The sequence below is a fragment of the Sinocyclocheilus grahami genome, unplaced genomic scaffold (assembly GCF_001515645.1).
Source record: "Sinocyclocheilus grahami isolate Dianchi unplaced genomic scaffold, SAMN03320097.WGS_v1.1 scaffold212.1, whole genome shotgun sequence".
Classification (NCBI taxonomy): Eukaryota; Metazoa; Chordata; class Actinopteri; order Cypriniformes; family Cyprinidae; genus Sinocyclocheilus; species Sinocyclocheilus grahami.
In genome coordinates this window covers 908,741-920,963 of record NW_015505391.1, presented here as the reverse complement: position 1 = coordinate 920,963, position 12,223 = coordinate 908,741, and the positions used below count along the sequence as shown (strand labels likewise).

The following is a 12,223-nucleotide window of genomic DNA, read 5'->3' as shown; positions in this document are numbered from 1 at the left end:
TGCGAAAGTCTGATTTTGTGGTGGCTGTGCTTTAAATAATTATTATCTTAATTCAAGTGAAGAAGGATTTTGAAAGTCTGATACTAACTAGTGTTGAGTCCATACTGTGAAGTTAACCGTGACTGCTTTAAATGTTTGAAAATGAAAATAAACATTTGTTAAAAATTTTGAAAAGTAATCAAAAATATTCAAATGTAATCAGTTACATTACTTTAATAAAGTAATTGAAATAGTTACACTACTATTACATTTTAGATAGGGTAACTTGTAATCCGTTACTTGTAATCCAACACTGCTTATATACTTGCGTATTGACTGAGGTCTCCGCTCCACATCTTATGTAGAACTGAATCATCATGAAGAAACAGGAAAACAGTGATAAACCCATTGCTGTGTTTTAGTTTTATCCATCACCTGCATTATCACCTAATGATGTGTTATGTAACACATCAGTGGGCATCTTTTCTTTCTTGTTTTGTTTTCATTTCATTTTCTTTTCTTTTCTTTTCTTTTTCAATGTATTTTCGTTTCATTTCCAGTCGTCCTGTTCATCACAGGAGAAGCTCCATCAGCTGCCTTTCCAGCCCACACCAGACGAGCTCCACTTCCTGTCCAAGCATTTCTACACGGAGAGCATTTCTGGAGACGACCTCAGGAGAGCTACGCCTATGCGGCCACGTTCTCGCAGTCTCAGGTACAGGATGCTTAATTGTTGTTGTCTTTTTAAACTTATCTCAGATCTGTCTTTTTCTGAATCCCATTTTACAAACTGAATAATATGCAAGAGTTACTGCATACTAAATCATAGTACATTAAAAGTAGTACATGATTTTTAAGATAATGTTACGCACAACCCTTTGGACTGCTGAAGAGGAGAAGTTTGTTAATGTTCTTCTTTGACACAAAGAGATAAATTGTACTAAAAAAAGTAAAAAAATATCTATACAAACATACAAACAGCTGGTCATTATTGCAAAATAAACCTCCTTTTTTTCCTTTTTTTTTTTTTTTTTTTGGTAAGAAGATGCAAATTTATTAATGTTGTAGTATGTCACAAATTTAAAATAAGTGTTGAAAACATTTTATGTATGCAAACTGGGACACAGCCCATCTCTTTCTCACAATATTATTATTATTTATAAAGAATTATAACATTAGTATATTGAAATAAATGTTTTTCTTCTATTGCATTGACAGTCCAGGAAGATCCCCATCATGCTGTGACCATGAGATTATCATGATGAATCATGTGTACAAGGAAAGATTTCCCAAGGTAAGTGTATCCTACTTTCACCAATCTTCTTCACTATCGAGTGATCGTATCTTTAAAGGGAAATTCATTGTTGGTTTGCATTCTCCACCCTTCAGGCCACAGCTCAGATGGAGGAGCGCATCAAGGAGATCATTCAAAGCAACTCCCCTGAGAATGTCCTGCCTCTGGCTGACGGTGTCCTCAGCTTCGCACATCATCAGATCATTGAGCTGGCCAGAGACTGCTTGGAAAAGTCCCGTCTCGGCCTCATTACCTCACGATACTTCTGTGAGCTCACGGATAAACTGGAAAGGCTCTTTCAGGAGGTAAATGACGCCTCCAGAGACTTTGCTTTCTTCATTCTTCTGAGCTAAAACTAACCCCCGTGTATTCTTCCATTTCAAGTTGTTTCTGATCATTGCTTTCATTGATGCATGCATATAGATGACCACTTGTGATGTGTTCTGTCATTGTAATTCAGTCAACTGAGCGATCGGAGAGTGCAGAGGTGACCTTCATCAAGGAGTTGGTGAAGAAGATTCTCATCGTCATCGCCAGGCCTGCACGACTCCTTGAATGTCTGGTAGGTTGTCTACAATAGTTCCTTAGCTACGGTCTGGGTCAGTCAGCCTTGTCATTTCTGCTGTGAATTCTGTTGCGTCTATCAGTTGTAAGGTATCTGTTCAAACTTAGATTGGTATGGCCAGATGCTTTAAGTTATGCAAGTCAAAGTCTAGTCAGAGTCAGGGTTGCCAGGTTTTCACAAGAGCTAAAAGTGCTACCGCCAGACACGGAGATCGGCTGAATGGATTCAAAAACGGTAATACTCAACTGTTTAACTCTAGGGGAGTAGGACAATGAGCCTATTTTCAAAAATAGTGGAGTGTTACTCTAAAGCATGCCACAGAGAAAATGATCTATGCTAAGCTACAGCTAAAAGTGCTACCGCCAGACCCGGAGATCGGCTGAATGGATTCAAAAACAGTAATACTCAACTGTTTAACTCTAGGGGAGTAGGACAATGAGCCTATTTTCAAAAATAGTGGAGTGTTACTCTAAAGCATGCCACAGAGACGTTATTAAAGAGGAAAATGTACATTTTCTAGAATAAAATTAAATTTAAGGATGAAATGTATGAAAATTATTACAGTTTGTGAACTTTCATTCATTTGCTGAATATTTGAATTATTGAAATTATATATCCAGTCCCACAGTTTGAGTGCAGCACTGCGGTCCCGGCGTAAACCCTGTGAGCTCGACTTTGAGATGATCAAAGTGATCAGTAATGGGGCTTATGGGTAAGTGACTAAAACATGCAATGAGGTCATGTGACAATATTGAAGCAAATTATTAGGTAAAATGTTTAGCATTGTATGCTGCACATTGTTTCACATTCTGTTTTATAGTGCTAATTGTTTTCAGTACATACAGCACAGTAAGCAAAATCATAGTAATCCATTCCAAGCTTAGTCCTTTAAATTATTTTTTCTATATCATTGTTACTGTGTGTTAAATTATCATACATTGTTCATTTAAACCATGAATGTTTTTTTTCTCCAAAGCGCGGTGTATTTAGTGAGACACAAAGAGACAAAACAACGTTTTGCCATGAAGAAGATTAACAAGCAGAACCTGATGCTGAGGAACCAGATCCAGCAGGCCTTTGTGGAGAGAGACATCCTGACTTTTGCTGAGAACCCTTTTGTGGTCAGCATGTACTGCTCCTTTGAGACTCGCAGACATCTTTGCATGGTTATGGAGTATGTTGAAGGTATGCTGTAACACATTTACAGTGCTTCATTATTCTGTTAGTGCTAATAAAAATATCGAAGTACATAAATGGTTACATTTTATGGGTAGTAACATGGTGACCAGAATGCAGAGTAACCAGGGGCCAATAAATTAATGACCTGGTAATACTAATGATACTAGATTTAACATTTTGTAACCACCAATTATGTCTTAGTACAGTCAGCTCATTTGTTCAAATATTTAAGTGAGCTGTCAACCATGTACTGGTCAGTGAATAAATTAAATATAAAATTATGCACATTGCTTTTTTTCTAAATCAAATTTCAGGAAACAAAATTTACCAACAAATTGCTTGAACCAACCAACAAATAAATGAGACTTAAATTAGCAAAAAAAATAATGAATAAAAAATATGCAAAATGTTACCCTATTTATATTCATTCTTTATGCAGCATTAATTTGTATGTTTCCTATCCTGACAGGAGGGGATTGTGCCACGTTGCTGAAGAACATGGGTCCTCTCCCTGTGGACATGGCTAGAATGTACTTTGCCGAGACTGTGTTAGCCCTGGAATATCTCCACAACTATGGAATCGTCCATCGAGATCTCAAACCAGACAAGTAAGCTGTGTGTGATGGATTAGTGATTAGATATAGTATGCATAATGAAAGTGAAATGGGCATGAACAGTCAAAAAATCCAAGCTGATGGAAGCTGATCTAACATGCTTTTCTGGCTGGTGATTTGTATTGTTAGTTGGTCCAAGCTGGCCTACCACCTGGTGGACCCGGTTTCAGTTTGGAAATCAATCTTTGTTAAGCTAGTTAGAGTATGCAGAGGATCTGCCAAAACTGACAAAAAACAGCTACCAGCTCTGTTTTTTTCAAGCAGGGTTATCCTCTGATAATTCTAATATAACAAATTGTTTTGTTTTTCTTGCTCTGTGTTGTTACGTTATAACAGTCTGTTAGTCACTTCAATGGGACACATCAAGCTGACAGACTTTGGCCTATCGAAAGTGGGGCTGATGAACATGACCACTAACCTCTATGAGGGTCACATTGAGAAGGATGCTAGAGAGTTCTCTGATAAACAGGTAAAGATCCAGTTCTCTATGAAAGTCCCGACAACTTTTTATTTATTCATTGCCATAACCTCTATGTTTGATATCTGCTCTGAAGATCTGGTCTTTAGAGAAGCATGAATTTCCATGCTGGCCTAGCCTGGTTTATCCTGGTTAGTGCTGGTTTGTTGTTGATCTAGGACTAGCATAGCCATGCTTTTAAACAGTTTTGCTGTTTAAGCTAGATAAGACCTGACACCAGCATCCATACCTAGTATGGAGCAGCTTTGTTGATCGTAACGGGTTGGTAAATCAGCTGTTTCCGAAAGCTTGATTGTGTTGATGGGGTGCACTGTAACATGGGTTCATGCTTCGTTTTTAAAAAACTGCATTCTTTTTCACATATTTTACCTTTATTCTACACCGCTGTTTCCGTTCTCCTAAAAACTGTCTGTTGACTTCCTGGTTCTATGAAGCCCCTCCCTCAGAAATACACAATGGGCTCAGATTGGTTAGCTGGCACAGTGTGTTGTGATTGGCTAACCGCCTAGTGCACGTTGTCCGGAAACATCACGCCCCTTACCATTACGGGTAGTTGTATGTGCGCCGATGTATTGTAATTTTTGTTTGTTTGTAGTTGTCTCATACTTTTTAGATATGCTGTTATTTGTAAATGCTACTGCTGTTTAAGTTAGCTTTTGATATATGGTTTTATACTTATTAAAGCTTTAGTACAGCAGAATACATGATTGCGTTGTTTAATTTATAACGGCAACAGTCTACTACAACAACTCTTCCTCTTCTCTAAAGCAGCCCAACATGGCCTCACCTCCTTTGTTGCGAGTACCTGGGGACAGGGTTTATGTAAATTTTTAGGGTTTGTGATGTCACCAGCCCAGGAAGATGCTTGTTGTAGTCCCTACCCAGCCGTGTGTTGTAGGCCTTAAAAAGCGAATTCTGTATTTCAAATTCCTTTGCATTGAACTTTGAGCATCTTAATTTTGCAGATGTTTATGCTCAAACAGCAACATTACACACTAACTAAAGTTAAAAAAAGTGAAATCATAATCAAGGACCCATTTAAGGGTTGTAATGTCTGCATACATATTTCTTTACAGGTGTGTGGGACACCAGAGTACATTGCACCAGAAGTAATCCTAAGGCAAGGTTATGGGAAGCCAGTGGACTGGTGGGCAATGGGCATCATCCTCTATGAGTTCCTGGTGGGCTGTGTACCATTCTTTGGAGACACTCCAGAAGAACTGTTCGGCCAGGTCATCAGCGGTCAGTCACATTCTGAATTCCTGTTATGCAATACAGACATGCTTCATTTAGCAAGAGATTTAGCAGATTCAGACTGTGTTGTGTAATCTCAACTCAGCTTCTCATTAATGCATATCAGTATCATATGATTAGCAAAATACCCCTGCAGGCATGCAGGTCTCCTGTTCTTATCCTCCACCTGTTGTTCTGCAAACCTGGATCTCTCTGGATTTGTTCATTGCTGTCTTATGCAAATAAAATCACATGTTATTAATCAAGGAACTTTGCTGCCATACCATGGGTGCAGCAGACGCAATGATATTACGCAGTGCCTGAAAATAGTCCCCAGCTAGGTAACTTCCAATAAGCCTATTTTCAGGCGCTGCGTAATATCATTGCGCCTACTGCACCCATGGTATGGCAGCAAAGTTCCTTGATTATTACGCCGAAATGAGAGTATAGTTCCTAGCCATATCAGCCTAGAAAATCGCAACTTTTCATTTTCCGTCGGTCTTAGTACACGATGTAACTACAGAAGAGTCAAGTTTTAAATAGGAAAAATATCGAAATTCTTTGCTCATTTTTGAGCGAGATGCTAACAGTCTAATCAGATTCAATTACCTATGCTAAGCTACAGCTAAAAGTGCTACCGCCAGACCCAGAAATCGGCTGATTGGATTCAAAAACGGTAAAACTCGACTGTTTAACTCTAGGGGAGTTGGAAAATGAGCCTATTTTCAAAAATAGTGGAGTGTTACTTCAAACATTGCCAAATAGCTTGCCTCTCTTTGATATTAATTATGTCTCTACCTTAAATCAGGCTGTCAGATTTGACTTTAACACCGACGAGCACGTTTTACATTTTGAAATTAAGTATACCATTATGTTAGTTTTGTTAACTTGAAACAGAAATGTGTACATTTATTTTGCATATAGCTTGACAAGAGCCTCGATATTAGTATTATTCATATTATTATTTTATTAATAATTTTATTCTATTTTCTAGTTAAGCTGAGAAGTATTTATGCGATTTATTTTTAACATGTAGTATCGTTTTAAGACTGGCCTTTAGATCGTAATGACAGAACACATCCTCTCAATTTCACAGTGTTGCAAGAAGTTAAGCCAAGAAAAGTGACGAATATGCGCCCCCTCTAAAAATTTCAAATGCTCTGTTATATAATTTGTCCTCATTACTGTGCCAAAATGTGTTTACCCTCCAGTTCAGTCCTCATCCAAAAACAAACCCTTAACATTATAGTTCAATTATAGTTCAGTGTATTTTGATGTGAAAGTTTGTATTTTATTTTTATTTTAACTACTGGTCACTTTCAGTGGGACTTTAAAAGTACAGTATATAATGCACTTTTTGATGTCAGTATAGATACATATAGGTTTATGTATTGTTTTGTTTCCAAGAGATTTAGGATGATCTTATGTGTATTAAAATACATTTATACATTTGTATTGATTTGAAATATGTTTTTCAATTCAGTATATTTGCTCTATCCTTAAATTAGACCTAATAATGTAAATTGCCTAAATATTTGTGTGGATACTTTTACTATCCTTTAAGCCAGAAAACCTTGAAACAACCCCACGTGTTTCTGCAGCTCCCAAATGTTTCTGCTACCATTAGTACATTTAGTGTTAGTTTTCTGTTATGGAGTTAGCATAGGTGTGAGTCTTAATTAATGAGCCCAGCTAGCTGCTATTGCCCTGGGCTTGGATGCATATTCATGCTTCTTAATGTGATTCAAATGTGAGGCTCATGTTGCTGTAGAGACAAGTCGGAAAACAAACAAAGCACAGCTCTTCATTTATTTCCTCCCCCTGGCCTTTGTGCCGAAGTCCCCTTCTTTTTCTTTCTGATGTCAGCTCAGTTTTGTCGTTCCTCTGCAATCATTTGTGTTTTGATTGTGTCAAGGGCCCTGTTCTTTGATTAGCGAAAAATGCCAAATAACCTCTGGATACTGGAAATCCATCCACGTTGCTACAATTGATGCATGTGAAAGTGGAGTATTAAGATGCCTGTTTATGTGTAGTAGGCATTTTGATGCGTTTTAATAATCACGGTTGATTCATATGTAAAAATGTTCTCTGTATTCATTAGTCTGGTGCTGTGCATGACTGAATGGCTCTGTGTTACAATAAAGGACCAACAAAACCAGAGAGCAGCTTTCATGTTGAATGAAAAGTAATGAATTTTGGAGAAGGCATTGGTTTTGTTCCATTTAGCTAATGAGGATGAAACTGTTTGCTGCTTCTTGTCTTAGATGAAATAAACTGGCCGGAGGGAGAGGATGCGCCACCAGCTGATGCTCAGGAGCTGATCGCCCTACTGCTCAGACAGAACCCTCTGGAGCGCCTCGGCACTGGTAAGGGTCCAAAATGTTTCTGTAATACTATAAAAAATTGCTTTTGGCAAGTTAAATGTCTAGTTGTCCAGGAAGGTATTTTAGGATTTGCCAAGTAATGCATGGTTGTGTGGATGAAATGCAATGTAAAACATGCATACATACATTAAATAAATATTATTCCATGACTGGTAAAAAAAATATATATATATAAATAAAATAATAATAAATAAATATTATAGAGAACTCTATTAATAAATATGTATTTATTATAAATCATAATATATATACTCTCACACAGCCACTAAAATCAAAGAAGGGCATTTTAATCAGAAATGTCCAGTTCTCCATTTAAACAGACATTCAGTCTCACTCATAGTTCACTCACAGGAACTTGCACTGCATAATCTTTCTCTTTAATGTCACTTATGTGCACCCACCAATATAAAAAGGCAAAGTGCAGCACTTTTCCCCCCTTTTTAGTAGAGTCAGACAGCAAATTCACATTTAAGGCCAGATTTACTAACAGCTTGCGCCAGCGCAAACCGTCTTTTGCCGTTAAAATAGTACTGTCAGGATTTACTAAAGATGTGCAGTGAAGCATTAGCGCTGAAAAGGCGTGGACACAGTTATTTTTGCGTCTGACCTTATTGCGTTTCCGTTTCAGACGCAAAATGTATGGGAGGAGAGAATTAAAATGAATCACGCATGTTTGCGCTCGTCAAATTACTGGTATTTGCACCATAATTTAACGCTCCAAAAAAGCATGTCTTAAAGCAGACCCTAATTTGTACTGCTCTTGGTAGATTGTGTTGGTCATTATGAAAATGATCTGGCTGCGTCTGTGTTCTTTAATTTGCACATTGTCAGTAAATCACCCGCAGAAATTTCCACTCCCATTGGCGCTTTTTTGGAATTGCGCTCTCACACTAATTTCCCCTGTTTAGTAAATCTGGCCCTTAGCCTCCAAGTACATTTCTACAAATTGTATTTTTCCTTAGCACCTAAAAAGTCTAACATCACCATTTTGCCAAGACTATATTTGCACAAAAAAATTCTGGTGACGAGATTTCAGCAACAAGTTTTTGGCATCACTGAAAGTGAAAATACTGTGAAATGCATCACATTGCACCTGTTTAGAACACAGTACGGTGGACAAGTGTTTCTGAAATTTGATTGAATGTGTATCCTTAAGCAGGAGGGACGTATGAGGTCAAGCACCATCAGTTCTTTCACAGTCTAGACTGGAACAGCCTGCTGAGGCAGAAGGCAGAGTTCATCCCCCAGCTGGAGTCTGAGGATGACACCAGCTACTTTGACAGTGAGTGACAGCAGGAGGGAAGTCATTGTCCTTCACGGTCGGTCCATGCAAGCAGTGCAGGACTGAGAGCCAGTGCCCATGTATGTTTTTATGTCTTAAGGTAGCATCAGATATTCCCAGACTGATAGATTAGTCATATATTAGTATAGCACATTTGGTTGATGATATGAATCTTTGTCGTTTGTTTGGAGAAATGTCAACAGTTTGCACTAGCTTAGTCTTTTTTTCCCCCCTCAGTGCTTTGGACTCTTCATTGTAAAATGTTTTACATGTTATATATACATGCAGTAATAACAATGTAGATTTAAGTAAACATGGGGTTTTTTCTCCTTCTGTGTATTGTATGATGGCCAAGCAAGATGACAGAATGTTTATTTTTGAGTGAACTGTCCTATTAACATTTCTTAGAATAATGGGGTCTTAAAATAACTGGCATGAGAGCGTCTTTACAACTGGCATCACCGCACAATGTGACACATTTTCTTCTTTAATCGCAGCACGATCTGATAAATACCATCACTTGGAAACTGAGGAGGAGGAGGATACCAATGACGAAGATTTCAATGTGGAACTGCGGCAGTTTTCCTCATCTTCACACCGATTCTCCAAAGTGAGTTGTGTCTCTCTTTTTCCTCTCACAGTTTAATTCATGCTGTGCAGAATGACTCGGATGAGAATCTGACTAGTGTATGTTTAAATAAAGATGTTAAAAACTATGGCCAGCACTGTCTCTGCCATATTGTTCAGCTCATAGTTTTACATGCATTTGCTTTTGTTGGAGGGATATACTATTGTGGGTCAGGGAACAATATCACAAACAACAATTATTAATGCACATCCTTGTTCTTTGGTGCGCTGCAGTATCAGTTGCTTCCAGAAACTATCATGCTTGCAGTGAAGGAATCTGGTGAAGGCTGCATTTTATAAATATCTGCTATAATTATGGGATTGCTGCTTGTTTTTTGTTTTTTATAAACAAACTAGGACAGAAACTTATTGATTCTTTGTATTCTTTAGCATTCTAATTATTTTAATTTATTAAAAAGAATATTAATATCAACATAAAATGTCATCCAGCAGCCCCCTTGGAAGTTTGCTGAGGCCCCCTAATGGGTCTCGGCCCCCTGGTTAAGAACCACTGTATTAGACGAATTTAAATTTTCAGGCATCTTCAATTGTGTTACGATATTTTTGGTGGTGATTGGAGATTGCCATTTTATGAATTGGATGTTTTATACTAAATTCATACAATAATTCATAAAATTTTACCTAATTCGTACAAAAACATATTTTGTATAAAAAAAGTAAGCATAAAGCTGCATCTCTTACCCCCACCCAAACCTAAACAACCTAAACATCAGTGGGGTGTGAGCAGATCATTTAAAAACATAAGAATGAGATTGTACAAATTCTTACGAATTTGCCACCAATTTGGCTTGGGACCGTTAGCAACCACCTAGCAATCATCCAGAACACCCTAGGAGCAACCTAACAGTGACCAACAGAAGCATTTCAAGTTACATTTCCTCGCTTCAGGATTCATTGTCTCATTCTCACGGTTGAATGCAGTGGCATATGCCTGTGTTTTCTTCAAGATCTAATGGAGTTTATTGATGCATATATATGATGTTTGTTTGTGTGTGTTGTGTGTGTAGGTTTACAGTAGCCTGGATCTGTCTCGAGGACAGCTGGAAGAGAAAGGAGAACAGCCAGAGAAGACAACAGACAGTCCTCTCACTGTTGACTCACTGAGCTGGACTCCAGACTTTACTGAGATGTATGTTACTCACACACCCGTTCCATAAAAATAGCTTAGATCCAAAATGAAGGTGAAAAAAATAAAAAATTAAGACCTCATCATAAAATAAATGCATCTCTATACTCACATGCTTCTTGCCACACTGTTTGTTTTGAAAATATTTATTTTTGTTAATGAATTATAACATATCATAAACAAATAAACCTGATTTAAATCAAGCGTTGCATTAGTTCTGGCAGGTCACGTTAGTCAAGCTCTCGTCAGCTGACTCTCAGCTGATCCCCATCTACCTATGGGAATACGACACCTATCTAAGCATTCATATATAAGGTCCCTCAGTATTATCAGCAGTTTTCGCATTGCTCAATAGCTAATTACCCTCCTCCATCCCCAACTCCTCCTCTGCCAGTCGGGATTCAGCCTTCTGATTCGCCTTTGAATCAGACTAATTCTAAAATGTGTACATAAAATTATTGAACTTTAACTATATCTGCAATACATTTATGTTGGTTTTGTTCCGTTTACCCTGGGCTGCGCAGGGAGTTCTTGCCCAGAACAGAACCATACCCCCAATCCAAACTGTATGCTAATTGTCAATCATCTTTGATGATAGTGGTCCTGACAGAACTGGAAAATTCAACTTCTGATAGTAGATTTTGCATTGTCTAGGTTGGTCATCTATGGTCATTAGCTGGACCAAGTTGGTCCTGATGGTTGATCAGATTGGACTGCCAGCTAGCGGGGTCACGTTCAACCTTATAGTCCACCATTAATAAAGCTGGTTAGAGCTGGTACACTTATTTGAACCACCAACAAACCAGCTTCCATGTTCTTAAAACCACCTTAAATTTGTACAACCTGACTTTTTCAGGTGGATCATTTAATTTTTCCTTGTTTCTCTTCTCTAGCCCCTCTCTCTCTCATTCATCTGACACTGAGAGCACCAGCTTGAGCAGATGTTCCGGTCTTCTTCCTAAGTTTGCCATCTCTGCAGAAGTGGAGGACGGTGAGGGCTCCCTGGCTCTGGAAGACCCCAGTAAAGTGACCTTTAGTATTGGGGAGTTGCCTCAAGATGAGCCTGATCCCACCACTCCTTGTAGCACCATCAGTAACTCCACCCTCTCAGGTAAAGGGGTGATTTAAAGGAGTTGGGAATGTACATTGATCAAACTTCCTCCACAATCAATCAATCAATGTTTACTTATGTTTGAGGTCTCAGGAGACTCCATGTATCAAACATTATTAAATGTGATTAATTTTCACATGCCATTGGTGTACATGCTGTACTATAGGCCAGTGGAGTCCTGCAGTGTATTTAGTAAGTAAGTAAATTTTATTTATATCGCACATTTCAACATAGCATAGCTATCCAAAGTGCTTAACAATGTAAAATCAAATTAAAAGAGAAAAGGAAACACAAAAAAGAATTTTAAAAAGACAGACAATAACACAACAA

At 38.1% G+C, this 12,223-nt stretch overlaps 1 protein-coding gene across 1 annotated transcript in view; it reads left to right on the top strand.

The window, feature by feature from the left end:
- Positions 1-12,223, top strand: part of LOC107596011 (microtubule-associated serine/threonine-protein kinase 4-like) — a 75,801-nt gene that overhangs the window by 54,478 nt on the left and 9,100 nt on the right. Inside the window, exons 7-20 of the mRNA XM_016286611.1 lie at positions 540-694; positions 1,198-1,273; positions 1,369-1,578; positions 1,734-1,835; positions 2,459-2,550; positions 2,815-3,023; positions 3,487-3,625; positions 3,968-4,100; positions 5,186-5,351; positions 7,607-7,708; positions 8,886-9,008; positions 9,506-9,618; positions 10,664-10,785; positions 11,676-11,893. Coding sequence (XP_016142097.1) covers positions 540-694; positions 1,198-1,273; positions 1,369-1,578; positions 1,734-1,835; positions 2,459-2,550; positions 2,815-3,023; positions 3,487-3,625; positions 3,968-4,100; positions 5,186-5,351; positions 7,607-7,708; positions 8,886-9,008; positions 9,506-9,618; positions 10,664-10,785; positions 11,676-11,893 — 1,960 coding nt within the window. The remainder of the gene's footprint in view (positions 1-539; positions 695-1,197; positions 1,274-1,368; positions 1,579-1,733; positions 1,836-2,458; positions 2,551-2,814; positions 3,024-3,486; positions 3,626-3,967; positions 4,101-5,185; positions 5,352-7,606; positions 7,709-8,885; positions 9,009-9,505; positions 9,619-10,663; positions 10,786-11,675; positions 11,894-12,223) is intronic.